This window comes from Sphaeramia orbicularis, chromosome 21 (genome assembly GCF_902148855.1).
Source record: "Sphaeramia orbicularis chromosome 21, fSphaOr1.1, whole genome shotgun sequence".
Classification (NCBI taxonomy): domain Eukaryota; kingdom Metazoa; phylum Chordata; class Actinopteri; order Kurtiformes; family Apogonidae; genus Sphaeramia; species Sphaeramia orbicularis.
The window spans coordinates 58373466-58392366 of NC_043977.1; the positions used below are offsets into that span (position 1 = coordinate 58373466).

The window sequence follows — 18901 nt, forward strand, 5'->3', positions numbered from 1 at the left end:
ATTCGCTATAGAAATAAAATTTATTATTACTATTATTATTATCATCATTATTATTATTATTATTATTATTATTATCAACTGAAACTGTCTTGTTGTAGGGACATGGTGGACCAACAGGACAGAAAGGTGAAACTGGAGCAGTTGGATCAAAGGTATGTTCGTCTGTTTGGTTCAGTATGAGCAGATCTAGAACAGCTGATGGGTCCGAACACTCCACCTCCTTTACTGTGTTTTTTAAATTTATTAATTTTTTTTTTAATTTTTTTTTTTACATTTCTAGGGTGCTACAGGTCCTTCTGGTCCGATGGGAGCCCCTGGACCCATGGTAAGATGTTCCTCCTCTAATGTCTAAGTCTGTCTGCTCTTGTGAGACCTTCAGGCCTTAAACTGGATCTGTGTTCCAGGGTCCGGCTGGGATGCCTGGGGAGAGGGGACGGTCTGGACCCAGCGGTGTCCCAGTAAGACTCACACCACACAACACCAATAACACCAGGTTCTGAGTATGTTCTGAATATGAAATAAACTGAGGAGGAGCTTTTGTCTTTTAGGGAAAACGTGGTCCGTCTGGGAATGTCGGAAAACCTGGTCCAATGGTAAGTCCAGACCGCTTCAGTCCAGACCGCTTCAGTCCAAAGTGGAGGTTTAAGGGTCAAAGGTGGACGTTATGTCCACCTTTGACCCTTAAAGACCCAAACGTCCACCTTTAACCCTTACAGACCCAATGTCCACCTTTAACCCTTACAGACCCAAACGTCCACCTTTAACCCTTACAGACCCAAAGTCCACCTTTAACCCTTACAGACCCAAACGTCCACCTTTAACCCTTACAGACCCAAACGTCCACCTTTAACCCTTACAGACCCAATGTTCACCTTTAACCCTTACAGACCCAAACGTCCACCTTTAACCCTTAAAGACCCAAACGTCCACCTTTAACCCTTACAGACCCAATGTTCACCTTTAACCCTTACAGACCCAAACGTCCACCTTTAACCCTTACAGACCCAAACGTCCACCTTTAACCCTTAAAGACCCAAACGTCCACCTTTAACCCATACAGACCCAAACGTCCACCTTTAACCCTTACAGACCCAAACGTCCACCTTTAACCCTTACAGAGCCAAATGTCCACATCTTTAAGGGTTAATATTTTTCACTGAAATAGTGTTGAGATGTGATATTTAGTTACTGCTGTTACTGTAAATGTAACTAAACTGTAAGTCCATGGATGATTGTGTGTTCTTTTTTTCACAGTTAAATTTCATTTCCAATCCCAGACTATTGTCCCCTCTCTACATGTGGACAACACAAACCCTCACTGTAAATAATAGATACATAAACATATATGTGAATAGGCTGGATCTACGTACACATTTACTAATTTATTTATTTTTATTTATATGCATTTTATTCGTCAGCTCATTGTTGTCCTTGTTTCCAGTCGAATGTTTATGTTTGTTTATATCAGGTTTATGTTTAATGAGTTTGTGTTTATTTTGAGATTGTTCATCATGAGCTAAAAAAAAACAAAGCCAAATTCCTTGTATGTGTTCAAATACTCGGCCAATAAAGCAGATTGTGATTGTGACTGGAGTCTTTGTGATGTTGTTGTGGTGAACAGGGTCCATTGGGTCTGAACGGTCCACCAGGATACCCAGGAACTCCAGGAATGAAGGTCAGTAGAACACAGTAGACACGTGCTGCAGCAGGGCATGCACGCTGACCACAGACTAGATAATATCCAAGTAATCCAAAATATCACTGTATTCCCTCTGAACCTCTTTGGTGATGACATGCACATGATGACAGTGTTATTGGACTCAGGTCTTTATGCAGATCTGACATAAACCTTTGCACTAATTAGGAAATAGTTTTCAGTTTCATTGCCAAAACTATAACAATGACATGTTCTTTTTCTCTGAATCTATACACAGTCATATTTGTGTTTGTTAATCGTATGTGGTTCTTTTATCCCATAGGGCCAACCTGGGCCAACAGGGGTCCGAGGTCCTGAAGGTCCACAGGGACAGAGAGGAGAGACCGGTCACCTGGGCAGACCTGGACCCGTGGGGATCAGGGTGAGTTTATGTTTTTAATTCAAACTTTAAACACACAGTTCTGTTCATCTGTGGTTTAAATATACGAGCCCTGACTGGACATGTTCTGCCTTCACAGGGACCCATGGGTACAGATGGTGGCCCAGGTACCAAAGGACCAGTAGGGAACGTTGGCCCACAAGGTCCAGGGGGTCACTCTGGACCCCCTGGACCCCCAGGACCTCAGGGCAGCACAGGTCAACCTGGGATTAAAGGACAACTGGTAAAGTGGTTTGGGTTTGGATTATGCATGCTAACAGACAGTGACTCTGAAGAGACCCCCATAGACCCTGAAGAGACCCCATAGACCCTGAAGAGACCCTCACAGACCCTCTGCAGTCCCTCTTAGACCCTCTTAGATCTTCTGCAGACCCTCTGCAGACCCTCTGCAGTCCCTCTTAGACCCTCTGCAGACCCTCTTAGATCTTCTGCCGACCCTCTTAGACCCTCTGCAGACCCTCTTAGATCTTCTGCAGACCCTCCACCGACCCTCTTAGACCCTCTGCAGACCCTCTGCAGACCCTCTTAGACCCTCTGCAGACCCTCTTAGATCTTTTGCAGACCCTCCGCCGACCCTCTTAGACCCTCTGCAGACCCTCTTAGATCTTCTGCACACCCTCAGCAGACCCTCTTAGATCTTCTGCACACCCTCTGCAGACCCTCTTAGACCTTCTGCAGACCCTCTTAGACCCTCTGCAGACCCTCTTAGACCCTCTTAAATCCTCCTAGACCCTCCTAGACCCTCTTAGACCCTCCTTTAGTCCTGCAGTGTTCATCTGTTCACAGCAGGCATTGAAGTCCATCTACAGCAGAGTCCCCACACGTTAAATAAATCCAGTCATCTACAGCCTAAACCCAACATGAACTTCCAGTTCAACAGCTCTATTTGAACTTTCTTCCACCTCTTTAATGACATGTGACCGTACAGCTGAACACATATGATCAGAGTTTCCAGAATGAACTTTAACACCAGCTCTGAACAGGTTCTGAACATGTGTAACGTCCACTTTTTCATCTGTGTCTCTAATAAAAGGGTGATGTTGGAGTTCCTGGATTCAAAGGAGAAGCTGGACCCAAAGGAGAGCCTGTAAGTCCCACGTGGATCTGCTTCAGGGGTGGACTGGGCCAAAAGAGCAGCCTGGGGATCAGTACCTGAAGGGGGTGGGGGGTGGTCAGCCCCCCCAAAGAGAGTCATGTCCCATAAAACACTGATATTATTGAAGTTTATAAAATGCAAAAGAGTCACAACAGATTAATGCCAATGTGTGTTTGACTCACACACACACACACACACACACACACACACACACACACACACACACAGACTTGCTTATTTGTTTGTTTGTTTGTTTCCTTGTTTGTGTTTTTGTTTGCTTGTTTGTTTCTTTGCTTGTTTCCTTGTTTGTTTCCTTGTTTGTTTCCTTGCTTGTTTGTTTGCTAGTTTGTTTGCTTGTTTGTCTGTTTGCTTGCGTGTTTGTTTGCTTGTTTATTTGCTAGTTTGTGTGCTTGCTTATTTGTTTGTTTGTTTGTTTGTGTGTTTGTCTGCTTGTTCCCTTGTTTGTTTGTTTGTGTGTTTGCTTGTTTGTTTCCTTGTTTGTTTGTCTGTTTCCTTGTTTGTTTGTTAGTTTGTTTCCTTGTTGGTTTGTTTGCTTGCTTGTTTGTTTGTCTGTTTGTTTGTTTGTTTTCCAGTATACTGCTGGACATTACCCACCTGAATAAACCCATCATTCCAAACCTCTTCACCTCCTCCAGATCTTCCTGTCTGTCTGACTGAATGTTTCTGTTCGTCTGTTGGTGTTCTAGGGTCCACCAGGATCTCAGGGGGTGATCGGACCTCAGGGTGAAGAAGGAAAGCGAGGGCAGCGCGGAGACTCCGGTTCAGTCGGCCCCCCTGGCCCCGTCGGTGAGCGAGTGAGTCAGCGTTATGGCGCCCCCTGTAATATCTGATCTGACAGCTGCACTGCATGGAGAGGAAAAAAAAAAAAATAAATAATGAGTGACATCAGTTCTGAGGCTGTTCCTTTAAGGGGAGTGGGTTAAAGGACAGGCTGTCTGTCACAGGTGTACCCCACCTTTAATATGGCCATGAACACAAGTCACATGATGACAGGTCACATGATGACAGGTCACATGATGATGACAGGTCACATGATGACAGGTCACATGATGATGACAGGTCACATGACTCTGCCTGTTGTGTTTTTCAGGGTGCTCCTGGGAACAGAGGGTTTCCTGGAGCTGATGGGCTGCCAGGACCAAAGGTACTGAATGTGTTGGAGCTGATTCTGTGTGTGTTAGACGTACTCCTACATTTATAAGCACAGAGTGTGATCTGTGGTTTTACAGATGTTCCCCCTGAACAACACAGAACACAGTATTTTCTAAACTCTTACATTTGGATCATACACTACATAATATGATCATAAACCCTTGTTCCTGCATTGACTGTTGAATTTCCCCACTGGGGTCTAATCTAAATTTAAAGTCTAATCTAGTCTAATGTAATCTAATGTAATCTAATGTAGTCTAATCTAATGTAATCTAATCTAGTCTAATCTAATGTAATATAATATAGTGTAATCTAATCTAATGTAATCTAATCCAATCTAATCTAATGTAATCTAATTTAGTTTAGTCTAATCTAATATAGTCTAATGCAATCTAGTCTCTAATCTAATTTAATCTAGTCTTATCTAATCTAGTCTATTGCAATCTAGTCTCTAATCTAATTTAATCTAGTCTTATCTAATATAATCTAATGTAATGAATCTAATCTAGTCTAATTTCATCTAATCTAATTTAATCTAGTCTAATATAGTATAATATGATCTAGTCTAGTCTAATCTAGTTTTATCTAATCTACTCTAATCTAATCTAGTCTAGTCTAACCTAATCGAATCAAATCTAATCTAATCTAATCTAAAATCTAATCTAGTCTAATTTAGTCTAATCTAATTTAATGTAATCTAGTCTAGTCTAATCTAATCAATATTATTTAATACTTCATGTAACACATGCAAATATTACCAGCAATGATGATTTGAATATATTTTATTGAGAATAGAAATAATACTATGTGATTTATTTATTTATTTATCATATTCATCATCAGACTTGGTCCTGGGACTGTAACTTTTTGTATTTGCATATATATATGTATGTATTTTAAATCAGGTTTTAAAGGATGTTTGTCCATGTTTGTGTCTTCAGGGAGCTCAGGGTGATCGTGGAATCTCTGGCCCCTCAGGTCCTAAAGGTTCTCTGGGAGATCCTGGACGTACAGGAGAACCTGGGCTCCCAGGTGCCAGGGTAACACTGTTCAGTTCGCTACAGCATCAGACTTTTCTTACATTTACCGTGTGTTCCTCTGTCTGTAATAACCACTGCTGTTTGGATCTTCTCTCCAAAGGGTCTGACTGGTACTCCTGGAGTTCAAGGGGCAGAGGGCAAGCCCGGTCCACTGGTACGTTCACATTATTATTATTATTATTATTATTATTATTATTATTATTATTAATAACCCTCCGGTATCCCGTCCAGCAAGGCCCTTACTAAACACGAAGTGTGCCTTTTTCACACACTTGTGGAATAATGTCAAAAAAAAATTTCATACAGTTTGTTTTTCATTCTTTTACACTTTTTTCTATTTCATCAACTTGAGCCGTAAATAAAAATACCAAATACTCAATAATTGTCACGTTTTTTAACCCTTTAAATGCTGTGTTTGTAATGAAAACAAACCAATTTTTTAGATGAAAAAAACACACAAAAAATTATTTTTTTCAATACACTACATAAAAAGTGGATCACATATTATTTGATTTTTTCATCCTTTCATATGTCAGTGATTAACTCCAACATCGGTGAATTTGCATTATTATTTTTGGTGCTAGGTCAAATGTTCAAAAATACTAGCATCTGTCACCAAGTGTGCGTAAAATGCACACCTATAAATCAAACTATTAAATATTATATATTGATTTATTTTTCTGCTCTAATTGGATTTTATTTTTGTAAATCCAGGTCAGTCCTAATCATACAGATCAACTAATCATTCATTTTAGATTTTTTTTAACCCTTTATACGATCTCTTTTCATCATAATGTCACTACATTTTTTGATTCAAAAAACACAAAATATGATTTTTTTTCAAAATACTACGTCAAAATTGGATCACATAATTATTTGATTTTTGCAGCCTGGCATATGTCAATGATTAACAGAAACATTAACAATGTTAATAAATTAATTTAGACCCTCACCTCTCAAATGAAGCCCAGATATCAGTAAAAGCAGGATGTATGCCTTAATGGCTTTGGGTCAAAAACAGTGGTTCTAATGTTAGAAATAGTGCGTTTTAGGCACACTTGGCAGACAGATGCTAGTCTGGTCATTTTCTTTTGTTTACAATGTGCACATTTTAGTTGGTGGCCAGAATTTTAAAGATCATGCACAAATGAACAACTTTTGAATTCTAACCTTATTTAAATTGTGAAAAATAATATGAAGTTTTTTAACACGAAGTGCAAAGTGTGCCTAAAAAGCGCACCCGGATATCGGAGGGTTAATATTATTATTGTTTTATTATTATTATTATTATTATTATTATTATTATTATTGTTATTATTGTTATTGTTATTACTATCATCATCATCATTATTATTAATATTATTATTGTTTTTATGATTATTATGAGTATGATTATTCTGTACTTGCTACTTCCCTGGTGCTGCTAGACAGATAGCTCACTCCTCAATGATGAGACCTGTTGATGATTTGTTCACATTTATCCATCGTAGAGATGACTCACAGGGGTGTAAAACTGAAATAATAAACACATAGAAAAGAATTTAACAAACACGAATAAAACCACTACATCCCTCTAAGATGACATGCAACCATGAGTAGTTAGCGCTAGCGTGCTAACATCCGCAGCTAAGGCGCTAATGGCTAGCTTAAATGCTAATTAGAAACGAACGTCTTTTTAGCGTCTTTCAGTACACAGATGCACAAATACAAACCCCACTAACTTCAACACGACTACATAGAACACACAGAAGGTTTACACACACACACACACACACACACACACAGGCTGTGCCTGGCTCACAACACACAGAACTGCAGGCATTTTAAGTTGACACTTGGTCAAGACGTTATGACAGGAAGTGCCTCGCGCAACATCCAATCTGCTTTTCAAATTAAGAACGTAAAACTGAAAACTCTTACAGTGTAAAACACACACCGCTGAAAATGTATGAGAACACGAAAATAAATCATGGATGGCTGTTAAGGAGCCAGAACAATTCTTCTTCTTCTTCTTATTATTATTATTATTATAGTTATCACTGAGGGTTAATATGTTTTTGATAATTTTTGATGGGGGGGCAGAACATTTACTAGTCCAGAACTACTTTCCCTTTGCTGTACTTGTACTCTTCAGGATGGGCTCAGTTTGGTTTGTGTTGGTCTAGTCTTATTGAGAACTCTTGTAAAGTGTTGATTTAGGTCAAAAGATAATATATAATAATAAATAAGTTTACTCCATTCACATAGCTCCTCCCATGCCCCCCGTAAACACCACCCCTTTTCCACCTAACGTTAAATGGTCTAGGTCCACCACTGCACACAAATATGACAGGATTGTGATGCTGTTGGTTCTCTGTTGGTACTCATCCTTTGGTTTTCCTATGATCAGGGCGCCCCAGGTGAAGATGGACGTCCAGGCCCTGCAGGCTCCATTGGAAACAGGGGTCCAGCAGGAACCATGGGAGTCCCAGGTCCTAAAGGCTTTAATGTAAGGCTGCACTAACGCTGCTGCTTCACCAGTCACTTCATACTCTGCTCTGGTTCTAATCAGACATGTGTTTGATCCTCAAAGGGAGACCCAGGAAAAACAGGAGAACAAGGATCTCCAGGAGTGTCAGGTCAAAGAGTGAGTACTGACAAGAGGAACCTGGACTCCTCAGGACGAACAGGTCTACAGGTTACATGGTTCCAGGTGGTTCTGGTACAGACTAATCCAGTCCTAAATGCTGGTCGGTTGAAGTTTCACAGATCCAGTCTGGGCTCCAAATGTGAAACTGCAGAATTACTGATTGAATGGGTTTAAGTCCAGATAAATATAAGTGTCAGATGGACCAGATCTACTGCAAATCACTGTCTGCACATGATAATACATGGACTGGACAGGTTCTACCAGTGGAACATTTACACATCTGTGGGATAAATGGACACAAACCAACATAATTTTGTTAGAACACACCATCATACACATGGAAAACAGCAGCAAACCAACACTGTGGTCATTAGTTTGACAATGAATCTGATTCAAATATGGAACATTTCACACATTTAACCTGAGGCAGATCGTAGACCGGTGGAATAGATGTGTGAGTCATTCAAGTCCCGACTCTGGGTTTGGGAACGGCAGCTCTTTATGTCACAGAGTTTTGTCTGTTTTAACTGGATCATGGGTCCAGACGTCCATCTGCCTGACTGTACCTCTGATGGTCAGTGTGTTTGTCCTTCTGTCTGTAGGGTCCTCCTGGAAAAGATGGGGAGGTGGGCCCCGCCGGACCCCCAGGTCCACCTGTAAGTACTGTCTGCTGTTTCTGTGTACTATAACTTCAGAGGTGTTGTTTCTGTGTACTATAACTTCAGAGGTGTTGTTTCTGTGTACTTTTACTTCAGAGGTGTTGTTTCTGTGTACTTTGACTTCAGAGGTGTTGTTTCTGTGTACTATTACTTCAGAGGTGTTGTTTCTGTGTACTTTTACTTCAGAGGTGTTGTTTCTGTGTACTTTTACTTCAGAGGTGTTGTTTCTGTGTACTTTTACTTCAGAGGTGTTGTTTCTATCAGCTGATCAGACCACTGTTCCTCCCACAGGGTGTTGCAGGAGACAGAGGAGAGCAGGGACCTCCAGGTGTCAACGGATTCCAGGTGGGTGTTTACTGTCACTGTACCGTCCAATCCAGTGAGGACACAACAACACCACTGCCCATCCCCCTCCTCCACCTGCACCTCTTCCATTCTTCCATTTTTCCTGCCTTTCATTACATTAGAATTTCTTTTTCAACAATTAAAGGTGGGGTCTGAGATCTTATGAAAACGGTTCCAGCAGCTACATTTTGAAAATACTCAGTTCAACAGTCCAAACCCCTTTCTTCAGATGTCCCTCCGAAGCCACGCCTCCAGAGTACTGGCACGTGCAATGCTTGTTCCCGAGGGTTCACAAGCGCTGCACAGCAACAATTCGCCAGCTGAGGCTCTGCTCCATCCCTGGCTTGGGCTCCGACGCTGTCTACGGGCCGGACCGTAGACCGTAGACTGACTAACGTTACATTTCCTACTGGTTTATGTTTGTGACTAAACAGTTTGCCTTTGAACTTTCCATCCTAATAGAACTAATATAGCCTGGTTCTGGCTTCGTTTCCTGTACAATGTGTTTCCAGCCTCTGGGAACGCGCGTTTCATGCTCAAAGAGGGGTACAAGCAGAGGGGGAAGGGGCCAATGGCAGTTGAGTTTGATAGACAGATCACCATTCAATCATTTTGATTGGGCGCTCAAAATGATTGGATGGTGTTTTTTCAGTCCTGTCCATTCCACAGGTGACTGATTTTTTTAATTTTTGTGTTAGAGCATTTAATTAATTAGTTATAATTGGGGTATGAAGGGGATTTTACAGAATATAATAAAAAATGCTCCAGAAAAACATCTCAGACCCCACCTTTAATCCAAACAGTCTTTTTTTATTTCGACATTTCACTCCAGTCTGGAACAGGTGGTTCCAGGCACAACAAGCCCCGCCCCTCACACTTATTGTAGCTTATTTTGGCATTGATCCAGCTGATGTTATCATGTCAAATTTTTGCTTTTTGTTTTTTTGACCTGCTTTTCCTAAAATGTAATCACATCTGTTCTGGGTCACTGGCAATCTATAAACCTCATTTGGTCTGAATTCAACCAATAGTTTTGTTGCTGAAGTGTAAATGAACAAACAAACAAACTGAATAGTGCCTCCCCTTTTGGGGGGGGGGGGGGGGGGGCGTCATAAAAGCAGCTGTTTGTTTTCAGACCTACCTCAGTAGAAACACAACAGTATTGGAGCTGTTCCATTCGCATCTGTCAGGAGTGGATCCAGTCCTGTTTACTTCAGGGGTCGATCCAGTCCATGTTTTAAAGTCCACCTGGAGTCACTGTTCACTGGTTCTATTTCATAGAACTCATATAATCCTAGCGGTTCTGTCAATAACTTCTGTTCTAGCTGAATTGTCCCAGTAACTGGACCAGATGGACCAGTACTGACCCAGACTGGTACTGACCCACACTGGTCGTATTGTCCCAGTACCTGGACCACCTGGACTAGTCCCTGACCCCGTCCACCAGACACCAGTCTAAGAGGACCCATTCATGGTGGTTTTGGACTGAATTTGTGCCTCTGGTCCTTCTAAACCCAGTTGAGGTGGTCCACCTGAGTCAGAACAGGTCCACTTGGACATAAAAAGGCAGAGAAGGGGTCAGATAACTGTGGTCTGGGAAAAAAAACTGAAACCTTCTGTCTAATTTTTCTGTATTTTCCTTCCAGGGTTTGCCTGGGAACCAAGGCCCCCCTGGAGAACCTGGAAAACCAGGAGACCAGGTGAGTGTGAACGCTCTAAAGGCTCTTCTTCAGTGTTTGTCTTGGATGTGGTTTTACCCATCAGCCACCAGGACACAGTTCTGATGTGAATGAACACTACTAACCCTGGTCTTCCTTTCAGGGTATCCCAGGAGAACTTGGTGCCGTGGGTCAGATTGGACCACGGGTAGGTCTGATCCTTCCATCAGTGCATTTGGTCAGTGTGGGTGAGTTTAGAAACTAACGGAACCGTTTATTCCACAGGGAGAACGAGGAATTCCTGGAGAGAGAGGAGAACTGGGTCCAACGGGTCTGCAGGGACCCAAGGGAATCCCTGGAGCACCAGGTCCAGATGGGCCAAAGGTACCAGACAGTACCAGCACCACGAGTACACAGAAAGATGAACGCAGGATCCACAAACATGAATGTTTTTTTAAAAATCTACTGCAAGGGTCTGGAAACCTGCCTTTAATGAGCCCAGGATTTTAGTGGTCAGAGTAGGAGGAGCCTGTGGAAGGGGTAGGGTTAGGGTTAAGGGTAGGGGTAGGTTTTAAGGGTTAGGGGTAGGGTTAAGGAGTAGGGTTTGGGTTAAGGGTTAGGGTTAAGGGCTAGAGTTAGGGTTATGGTTAAGGGTAGAGTTAAGGTTAGGGGTAGGGTTAGAGGTAGGGTTAGGGTTAAGGGGTAGGGTAAGGGTTAAGAGTTAGGGTTAAGGGTTATGGTAAGGGTTAGGGGTAGGGTTAGGGGTTAAGGTTAAGGGTTAGAGTTAAGGGTTAGGGGTTGGGGGGTAGGGTTATGGGTTAGTGTTAAGGAGTAGGGTTAGGGGTAGGGTTAAGGAGTAGGGTTATGGTTAAGGATTAGAGGTAGGGTTAGGGTTAAAGGTTAAGGGTTAGGGGTTAGAGTCAAGCCTAGATTCAATATCTTCTGAGTAAAACCATACACTTTTTTTTTTTTTTTTTAATCTAAATCCATTTCAACTTTTGCTTAATTTAAAGAAATAAAATCAATCTAAAAACATCTAGATCCTTTTTTTCATATTTCATGCATGAAAGGGTTTGAATATTAAGAGAAAAAGGAAAGCATCATCACAAAATAAATGAAAATAAATAAATGAATAAATACAGAACCCAAGTCAAGTACAGATACATGTAAAAGTTACTCTGAGTACAGTAATGAAGTACCTTTTGAAGTGGTGCCTTCGTCCAAACCCCTGTAACCTTCTGCTGTGGTCCCTGTAGGGTAGTCCTGGTCCTCCTGGAGCCCTGGGTGACGTGGGTCCTCCTGGTCTGCAGGGTATGCCTGGAGAACGGGGCATCTCCGGTCCACCTGGGCCTAAAGGGGATCGGGTACGTTGGACCGGTCTGGGTTTTCCTGTGGGGTCAGTAGGACATGGGTCTGTGATGGACAGATGGTTTTTATGAGGTTTGGATGAACATGAGCAGATGGACTGGAGTAAAGACAGCAGGTCCAGTCCAGGTTTGGACAAACAGAACCGGTCTGATGCTGTTGCAGTCAGTGAACACAACAGGTTCTGACTGCGTTTGTGTTTTTTAGGGAGCGATTGGAGAGAAAGGATCAGAAGGAACGCCTGGAAACGACGGAGCCAGAGTGAGTAGTCTGTTCTATTCTATTCTATTCTGTTCTATTCTATTCTATTCTATTCTATTCTATTCTGTTCTGTTCTGTCAGTGTTTGTTCTTAGTAACAACATGACTCCTTTATCTTATCTTTTTTTTTTTTCTTCGGTCTACAGGGAGCTCCAGGTCCTGTTGGCCCGTTAGGACCCGGTGGACCCAGTGGAGAAAAGGTACCATGTACAGATCCTGTTCTAATGCATATGAGAGTACTGGAAGTGTGGGTCACATGGTCAGTGTGGGTCACATGGTCAGCAGAGGGCAGGACTGTCAGTAACAGTGTGTCATTCATGTGTGCAGGGTGAACCTGGACCCAAAGGCCCTGCAGGACCTCCAGGATCCAGAGGAATGCCTGTAAGTCCACCTGTGGACCGGACCACAGCACATACAGGACCAGGTCCACATGGTCCACGTGGTCCGGTCTGTTCAGGGACACACATTTGGTCTTTGGAGCAGGTCACATACGTTCACGTCACACATTTCCAGGGTTTAGACGGGTCCTTGAAACCCTTGAAAATGCTTGAATTTCAATGTTGTGTTTTCAAGGAATGGAATTTGAGTTGAAGTGCTTGAAAGTGCTTGAATTCTGTGAGTGTGATTTATGTTTTTATTTTAAATATGAACTCCAGCCAAAGCTACACAGAGGCGATCCATTTAGAAAAATAAACCTTTATGTCATTCGGTTCATTCCAGCTGTTCTCAGGTACAGTGTGTCTGAACCAAGGTTATTATCGTTAACGGAAACTAACGACATGACCAAAACTAGAATGGAACCAACATTTTCGTAAACTGAAATAAAAGTGTAATGGGCTCTATGCACAGCTCCACTATGTCCTGAACTTCAGGTGGCTTGTTTATTTCCTGTCTGTCATTATTGGACACTGATGAATCCAGGTGTGTCTGCTACCTCTTGTTGTGGCTACTGATTAATTAGGCACACCTGGATAGTAAAGGTTAGTAAAGTAAATCCAGAATTACAGCATGAAATAAGTGATCAATTTTACAGGGTCCGAACAGACCCTGTTGAGAAATTTAATTCTACATAAAAAACGAACAAAGCTATCATCATAATTTTCTACAGGCCACAAAACAACAAAATTTGGTTCACTGAAAAAAAAAAATCAGATCGATTGATTTTTGCAAAAATAGGAACGTTTTTGCATCCACAGGGTCTGTTCGGACCCTGGTTATCCTGAATTGTATTAAAATGTGGTTTTATATCTTTTATCATTTTAATACAAGTATGACATAATAATAGTTGTCCTGTAATGCAGGGAGCCAGAGGAGACCCAGGTCCGATTGGTTCTGTTGGATTTGCCGGACCCCCTGTGAGTACTGATCTGTCATTAATAAAAACTAGCGCATTAAACCAATTTGATTTGGGTTTTAATCACAAAAATGGATTTGTAAAGCAGATCAACTGAACTCGTATATTTTACAGGGTCCTGATGGACAACCTGGAGTGAAGGGAGAACCAGGAGAGCCGGGTCAGAAAGGAGACGCTGGATCTCCTGGACCCCAAGGCCTGGCTGGTGCTCATGGACCTCCGGTGAGGGGACAACAGACAGGACAAATGTTTACAAACAAGACAAATGTTTACAAACAGGACAAATGTTCACAGACAGGACAAATGTTTACAAACAGGACAAATGTTTACAGACAGGACAAATGTTTACAGGCAGGACAAATGTTTACAAACAGGACAAATGTTTACAGACAGACAGGACAAATGTTTACAGACAGGACAAATGTTTACAGACAGGACAAATGTTTACAAACAGGACAAATGTTTACAGACAGGACAAATGTTTACAGACAGGACAAATGTTTACAAACAAGACAAATGTTTACAGGCAGGACAAATGTTTACAGACAGACAGGACAAATGTTTACAGACAGGACAAATGTTTACAGACAGACAGGACAAATGTTTACAGACAGGACAAATGTTTACAGACAGGACAAATGTTTACAGACAGACAGGACAAATGTTTACAGACAGGACAAATGTTTACAGAAAGGACAAATGTTTACAAACAGGACAAATGTTTACAGACAGGACAAATGTTTACAGACAGGACAAATGTTTACAAACAGGACAAATGTTTACAGACAGGACAAATGTTTACAGACAGGACAAATGTTTACAAACAGGACAAATGTTTACAGACAGACAGGACAAATGTTTACAGACAGGACAAATGTTTACAAACAGGACAAATGTTTACAGACAGGACAAATGTTTACAGACAGACAGGACAAATGTTTACAGACAGGACAAATGTTTACAAACAGGACAAATGTTTACAGACAGGCAGGACAAATGTTTACAGACAGGACAAATGTTTACAAACAGGACAAATGTTTACAGACAGACAGGACAAATGTTTACAGACAGGACAAATGTTTACAAACAGGACAAATGTTTACAGACAGACAGGACAAATGTTTACAGACAGGACAAATGTTTACAACAGGACAAATGTTTACAGACAGACAGGACAAATGTTTACAGACAGGACAAATGTTTACAAACAGGACAAATGTTTACAGACAGACAGGACAAATGTTTACAGACAGGACAAATGTTTACAAACAGGACAAATGTTTACAGACAGACAGGACAAATGTTTACAAACAGGACAAATGTTTACAAACGGGACAAATGTTTACAGACAGGACAAATGTTTACAAACAGGACAAATGTTTACAGACAGGACAAATGTTTACAAACAGGACAAATGTTTACAGACAGGACAAATGTTTACAAACAGGACAAATGTTTACAAACAGGACAAATGTTTACAGACAGGACAAATGTTTACACCTGATTCTTTCCTACAAACATACATATGAATACAAATGTGGAAATGTGATAAGTATTGACTAATTTGTGTTTGTTTGTTTGTGTGTTTGTTTGTTTGTTTGTTTGTTTGTGTTTTTAGGGGCCCACTGGTGTTGCTGGACTTAAAGGTGGCAGAGGAACACAGGGTGCACCGGTAAGATGATGATGTCATAGATTAGATGGAAGTAAACCTGTGTCATTAAATATCTGATTTTTTTTTTTTTTTGCACTGAAATCAAGTATCTGAAAAAAATTTTTGCACTGAAATTGAGTATCTGATTTTTTTTGCACTAAATTTAAGTATTTGAAATTTTTTTTTTCCCCACTAAATTTAAGTATCTGAATTGTTTGTCTCTGAATTCAACTTTGTTCATAAATTTAGAATTTAAAAAATTCAGATACTTAATTCCAGTGCAAAAAAATTCAGTGCTAGAAATTCAATGGTTTTTATAATTCAAAATCTAATGACAGATTTACTTCCATACAGTTGGAATTACAGTGTGGTAACAGAGAAACCACCAAGGACTGGACCTTTCATTTGGTTTGGTTAGAATGTGGAACTAGTTTAACCCAGAAGACAGGAAGTCTAACCCTAACCCTAAACCTTGGATTAAAAAGAAGGATTCACTTGTGTTTTCTTCTCTTAGGGTCCAACTGGTTTCCCTGGATCTGCAGGAAGAGTCGGCCCCCCAGGTCCAACCGTAAGTTCTGCTCCCACCCTGACCCTGTTCCTAACCCTGTTCCTAACCCTGTTCCTAACTCTGTTCCTAACCCTGTTCCTAACCCTAACCCTGTTCCTAACCCTAACCCTAGTGTATGTTCATAAATATGTGTGCTGACCTGAATGTGTGCTGCCTTCAGGGCCCAGTGGGAGAACCAGGACCCATTGGACCTCCTGGAAAAGAAGGTCCTCATGGTCTCCGAGGAGACCATGGACCTCCAGGGAGACAAGGAGAGCGTGGACCCCCAGGACCCCCTGGTAGTCCAGGAGACAAAGGAGACTCTGGGGAGGACGGACCCACGGTATGATGAGGTCAAAGTAGGCCTTTAAGAGGAAAACAGGCCTTTAAGAGGAGAACAGGCCTTTAAGAGGAGAACAGGCCTTTAATGAGGAAAACAGGCCTTTAATGAGGAAAACAGGCCTTTAATGAGGAAAACAGGCCTTTAAGAGGAAAACAGGCCTTTAAGAGGAAAACAGGCCTTTAATGAGGAAAACAGGCCTTTAAGAGGAAAACAGGCCTTTAAGAGGAGAACAGGCCTTTAAAAGGAGAACAGGCCTTTAAGAGGAGAACAGGCCTTTAAAAGGAGAACAGGCCTTTAAGAGGAGAACAGGCCTTTAAAAGGAGAACAGGCCTTTTTGAACCACAGGTTTATGGAGGTGGAAGTTATTCAGACAAAGAACAAAAACATATTTATACATTATATAAAAACATTATATTTAGAAGTTATTACGTTATCAGTTCGGGACTTTTATTACGTTATTGTCCAAAAGTTATTACATTATTAGCCAAAAGTTATTATATTATCAGTTCAGGACTTTTATTACGTTATTGGCCTATTACATTCAAAAAATGGCAGATTTATTACGTTATCAGCCATTATTCCATTATCGGTTGTTATTCCATTATTGGCCTCTACATGCCTCAGTTTATCATGTATACATGTGGAAATCAACTTACAGATCACAGTTTATCTACAAATACACAAAACATTTAACAACAGACAGAATATTATTAAAATTCCACATACTTCTATTAAGACATGTCAGATATTCACATTTTTTATAAAAGGCTAGTCTGTAAATGTCAACATTTTGTGTAAATTTACTTTTTTTTTATATACACTAAAACAAAGAGATAAATTTACAGTTTTCATTATTTATAGGTTATTCTGGTAGTGTTTTACTGGTTCTGATCCACTTTAGATTGAAATGACCTAAAATGATTTGAACATCCTTGATTGGTCATATTTTCAGTGTAATTTCTACATTTCACAAATTCATTCCAGGGGCCGGACCGGACCCTTTGGTGGACCGGATTTTGCCTGGGACGCATGTTTGACACCTGTGGACTAAAGCATCACTCTTAAAAATAATCCTAAAAACAGAACTATGTGTGTATTGCGGTTCAGGGTCCTGATGGTCCTCCGGGTCCTTCTGGAACCACAGGACAGAGGGGCATTGTGGGTCTTCCTGGTCAGAGAGGAGAGCGTGGGATGCCGGGTCTTCCAGGACCAGCGGTGGGTACCATCCTGGTTCTACTGCATGTGCGCTCCACACTTCCATTAGTCAAACAGGACTGAGTTAGTGGTTCTGTTTACAGGGTCCACCAGGAAAACAAGGAGCCACAGGACCAACTGGAGATAAGGGTCCTTCAGGCCCAGTCGGAGCTCCTGGTGCTAATGGACCTCGTGGTGATCCTGGTCCTGATGTGAGTAGACCATCATAAAGACCCACTCACAAATATACACAAATACAAGTGCACATGTCGTTTTGATTTTATTTGTTATTTATTTAATTATATTTATTTATTTTAATTTTTAATTTATTTTTTATTATTATTTTATTTATTTATTTTTGTATCTTTCACTTTTTTATTTTTATTTTTTAAGTGCACGTCTTAATGTCTGCATTGTGTTTTTTTTTTTATTTCTTTTTTCTTTTTTTGAAACTTTCTTATTTTTTCTTTAACTTTTCAATTTTTATTTTTGTTAATTTTTAAAGTGCACATGTCTTAATGTCTGCGTTGTTTTTTCTTTTTCTTTTTATTTCTTTTTATTTCTTTTTTCTTTTTTAAAAAAAATTCTTATTTTTTTCTTTTAACTTTTTAATTTTTAAATTTTTTTTTAGTTAAGTGCACATCTTAATGTCTGTGTTGTGTTTTATTTCTTTTTTCTTTTTTCTTTTTTAATTTTTAATTTATTTTTTTTTTTTTGAACTGCACATGTCGTAATGTCTGCGTTGTGTTTTCAGGGTCCTGCAGGATCTGATGGTCCACCAGGCAAAGATGGTGTTCTTGGACAAAGGGTAGGGGGTGCGGGGATGTGTGGGGCGGGGGGGTGAGATATGACATATGTGAGTTTTACAGACTCCTGTTTGACTGACGTGTGTCATTTTAGGGAGACAGAGGAGATTCTGGTCCAGAAGGTTTGGTTGGTCCTCAGGGACTACCTGGACCTCCAGGTCCTGTCGGTGCACCGGGTGACGCTGGAAGACGAGGGGAGGCTGTAAGTGGACTTAAGTGTCTCCTGTGGGTTTGGGTTTGAGTTAAGTGGACTTAAGTGTCTTCTGTGGGTTTGGGTTTGAGTTAAGTGGACTTAAGTGTCTCCTGTGGGTTTGGGTTTGAGTTAAGTGGACTTAAGCGTCTCCTGTGGGTTTGGGTTTGAGTTGAAAGTGTGAGCGTGAACACATGATGGAACAGCTGACACATGACGACAGATCTGAGCTCAGGCCTCAGGCGAGTCGGAACACAGATCAAGTCCATTAGACGGGATGGGAATGATGTGGGCGGGGCTGAATGATGTGGGCGGGTCCAGCTCTGTTCAGTGAATGATGTGGGTGGGTCCAGTTCAGTTATGTGGGCAGGTCCAGCTCTTTTGTCAGACTTCGTTCTTCTTCTCTTCCTCATATTGGTTCTCTTTGTGCTGCAGGGCTCCAGAGGACCCATGGGTCCACCAGGATCAGCTGGAAAGAGAGGCTTAGTGGTGAGT

At 41.1% G+C, this 18901-nt stretch overlaps 1 protein-coding gene across 1 annotated transcript in view; it reads left to right on the forward strand.

The window, feature by feature from the left end:
- The window catches only part of LOC115412880 (collagen alpha-2(V) chain-like), a 94642-nt gene that overhangs the window by 64385 nt on the left and 11356 nt on the right, over positions 1–18901 (forward strand). The window contains exons 14-46 of the mRNA XM_030125544.1: positions 99–152; positions 281–325; positions 405–458; positions 549–593; positions 1622–1675; positions 1980–2078; positions 2176–2319; positions 3130–3183; positions 3900–4007; positions 4304–4357; positions 5307–5405; positions 5506–5559; positions 7795–7893; positions 7978–8031; positions 8637–8690; positions 8985–9038; positions 10685–10738; positions 10860–10904; positions 10982–11080; positions 11953–12060; positions 12269–12322; positions 12468–12521; positions 12649–12702; positions 13623–13676; positions 13790–13897; positions 15294–15347; positions 15841–15894; positions 16055–16216; positions 17324–17431; positions 17515–17622; positions 18165–18218; positions 18311–18418; positions 18842–18895. Coding sequence (XP_029981404.1) covers positions 99–152; positions 281–325; positions 405–458; positions 549–593; positions 1622–1675; positions 1980–2078; positions 2176–2319; positions 3130–3183; positions 3900–4007; positions 4304–4357; positions 5307–5405; positions 5506–5559; positions 7795–7893; positions 7978–8031; positions 8637–8690; positions 8985–9038; positions 10685–10738; positions 10860–10904; positions 10982–11080; positions 11953–12060; positions 12269–12322; positions 12468–12521; positions 12649–12702; positions 13623–13676; positions 13790–13897; positions 15294–15347; positions 15841–15894; positions 16055–16216; positions 17324–17431; positions 17515–17622; positions 18165–18218; positions 18311–18418; positions 18842–18895 — 2457 coding nt within the window. The remainder of the gene's footprint in view (positions 1–98; positions 153–280; positions 326–404; positions 459–548; positions 594–1621; positions 1676–1979; positions 2079–2175; positions 2320–3129; positions 3184–3899; positions 4008–4303; positions 4358–5306; positions 5406–5505; positions 5560–7794; positions 7894–7977; positions 8032–8636; positions 8691–8984; positions 9039–10684; positions 10739–10859; positions 10905–10981; positions 11081–11952; positions 12061–12268; positions 12323–12467; positions 12522–12648; positions 12703–13622; positions 13677–13789; positions 13898–15293; positions 15348–15840; positions 15895–16054; positions 16217–17323; positions 17432–17514; positions 17623–18164; positions 18219–18310; positions 18419–18841; positions 18896–18901) is intronic.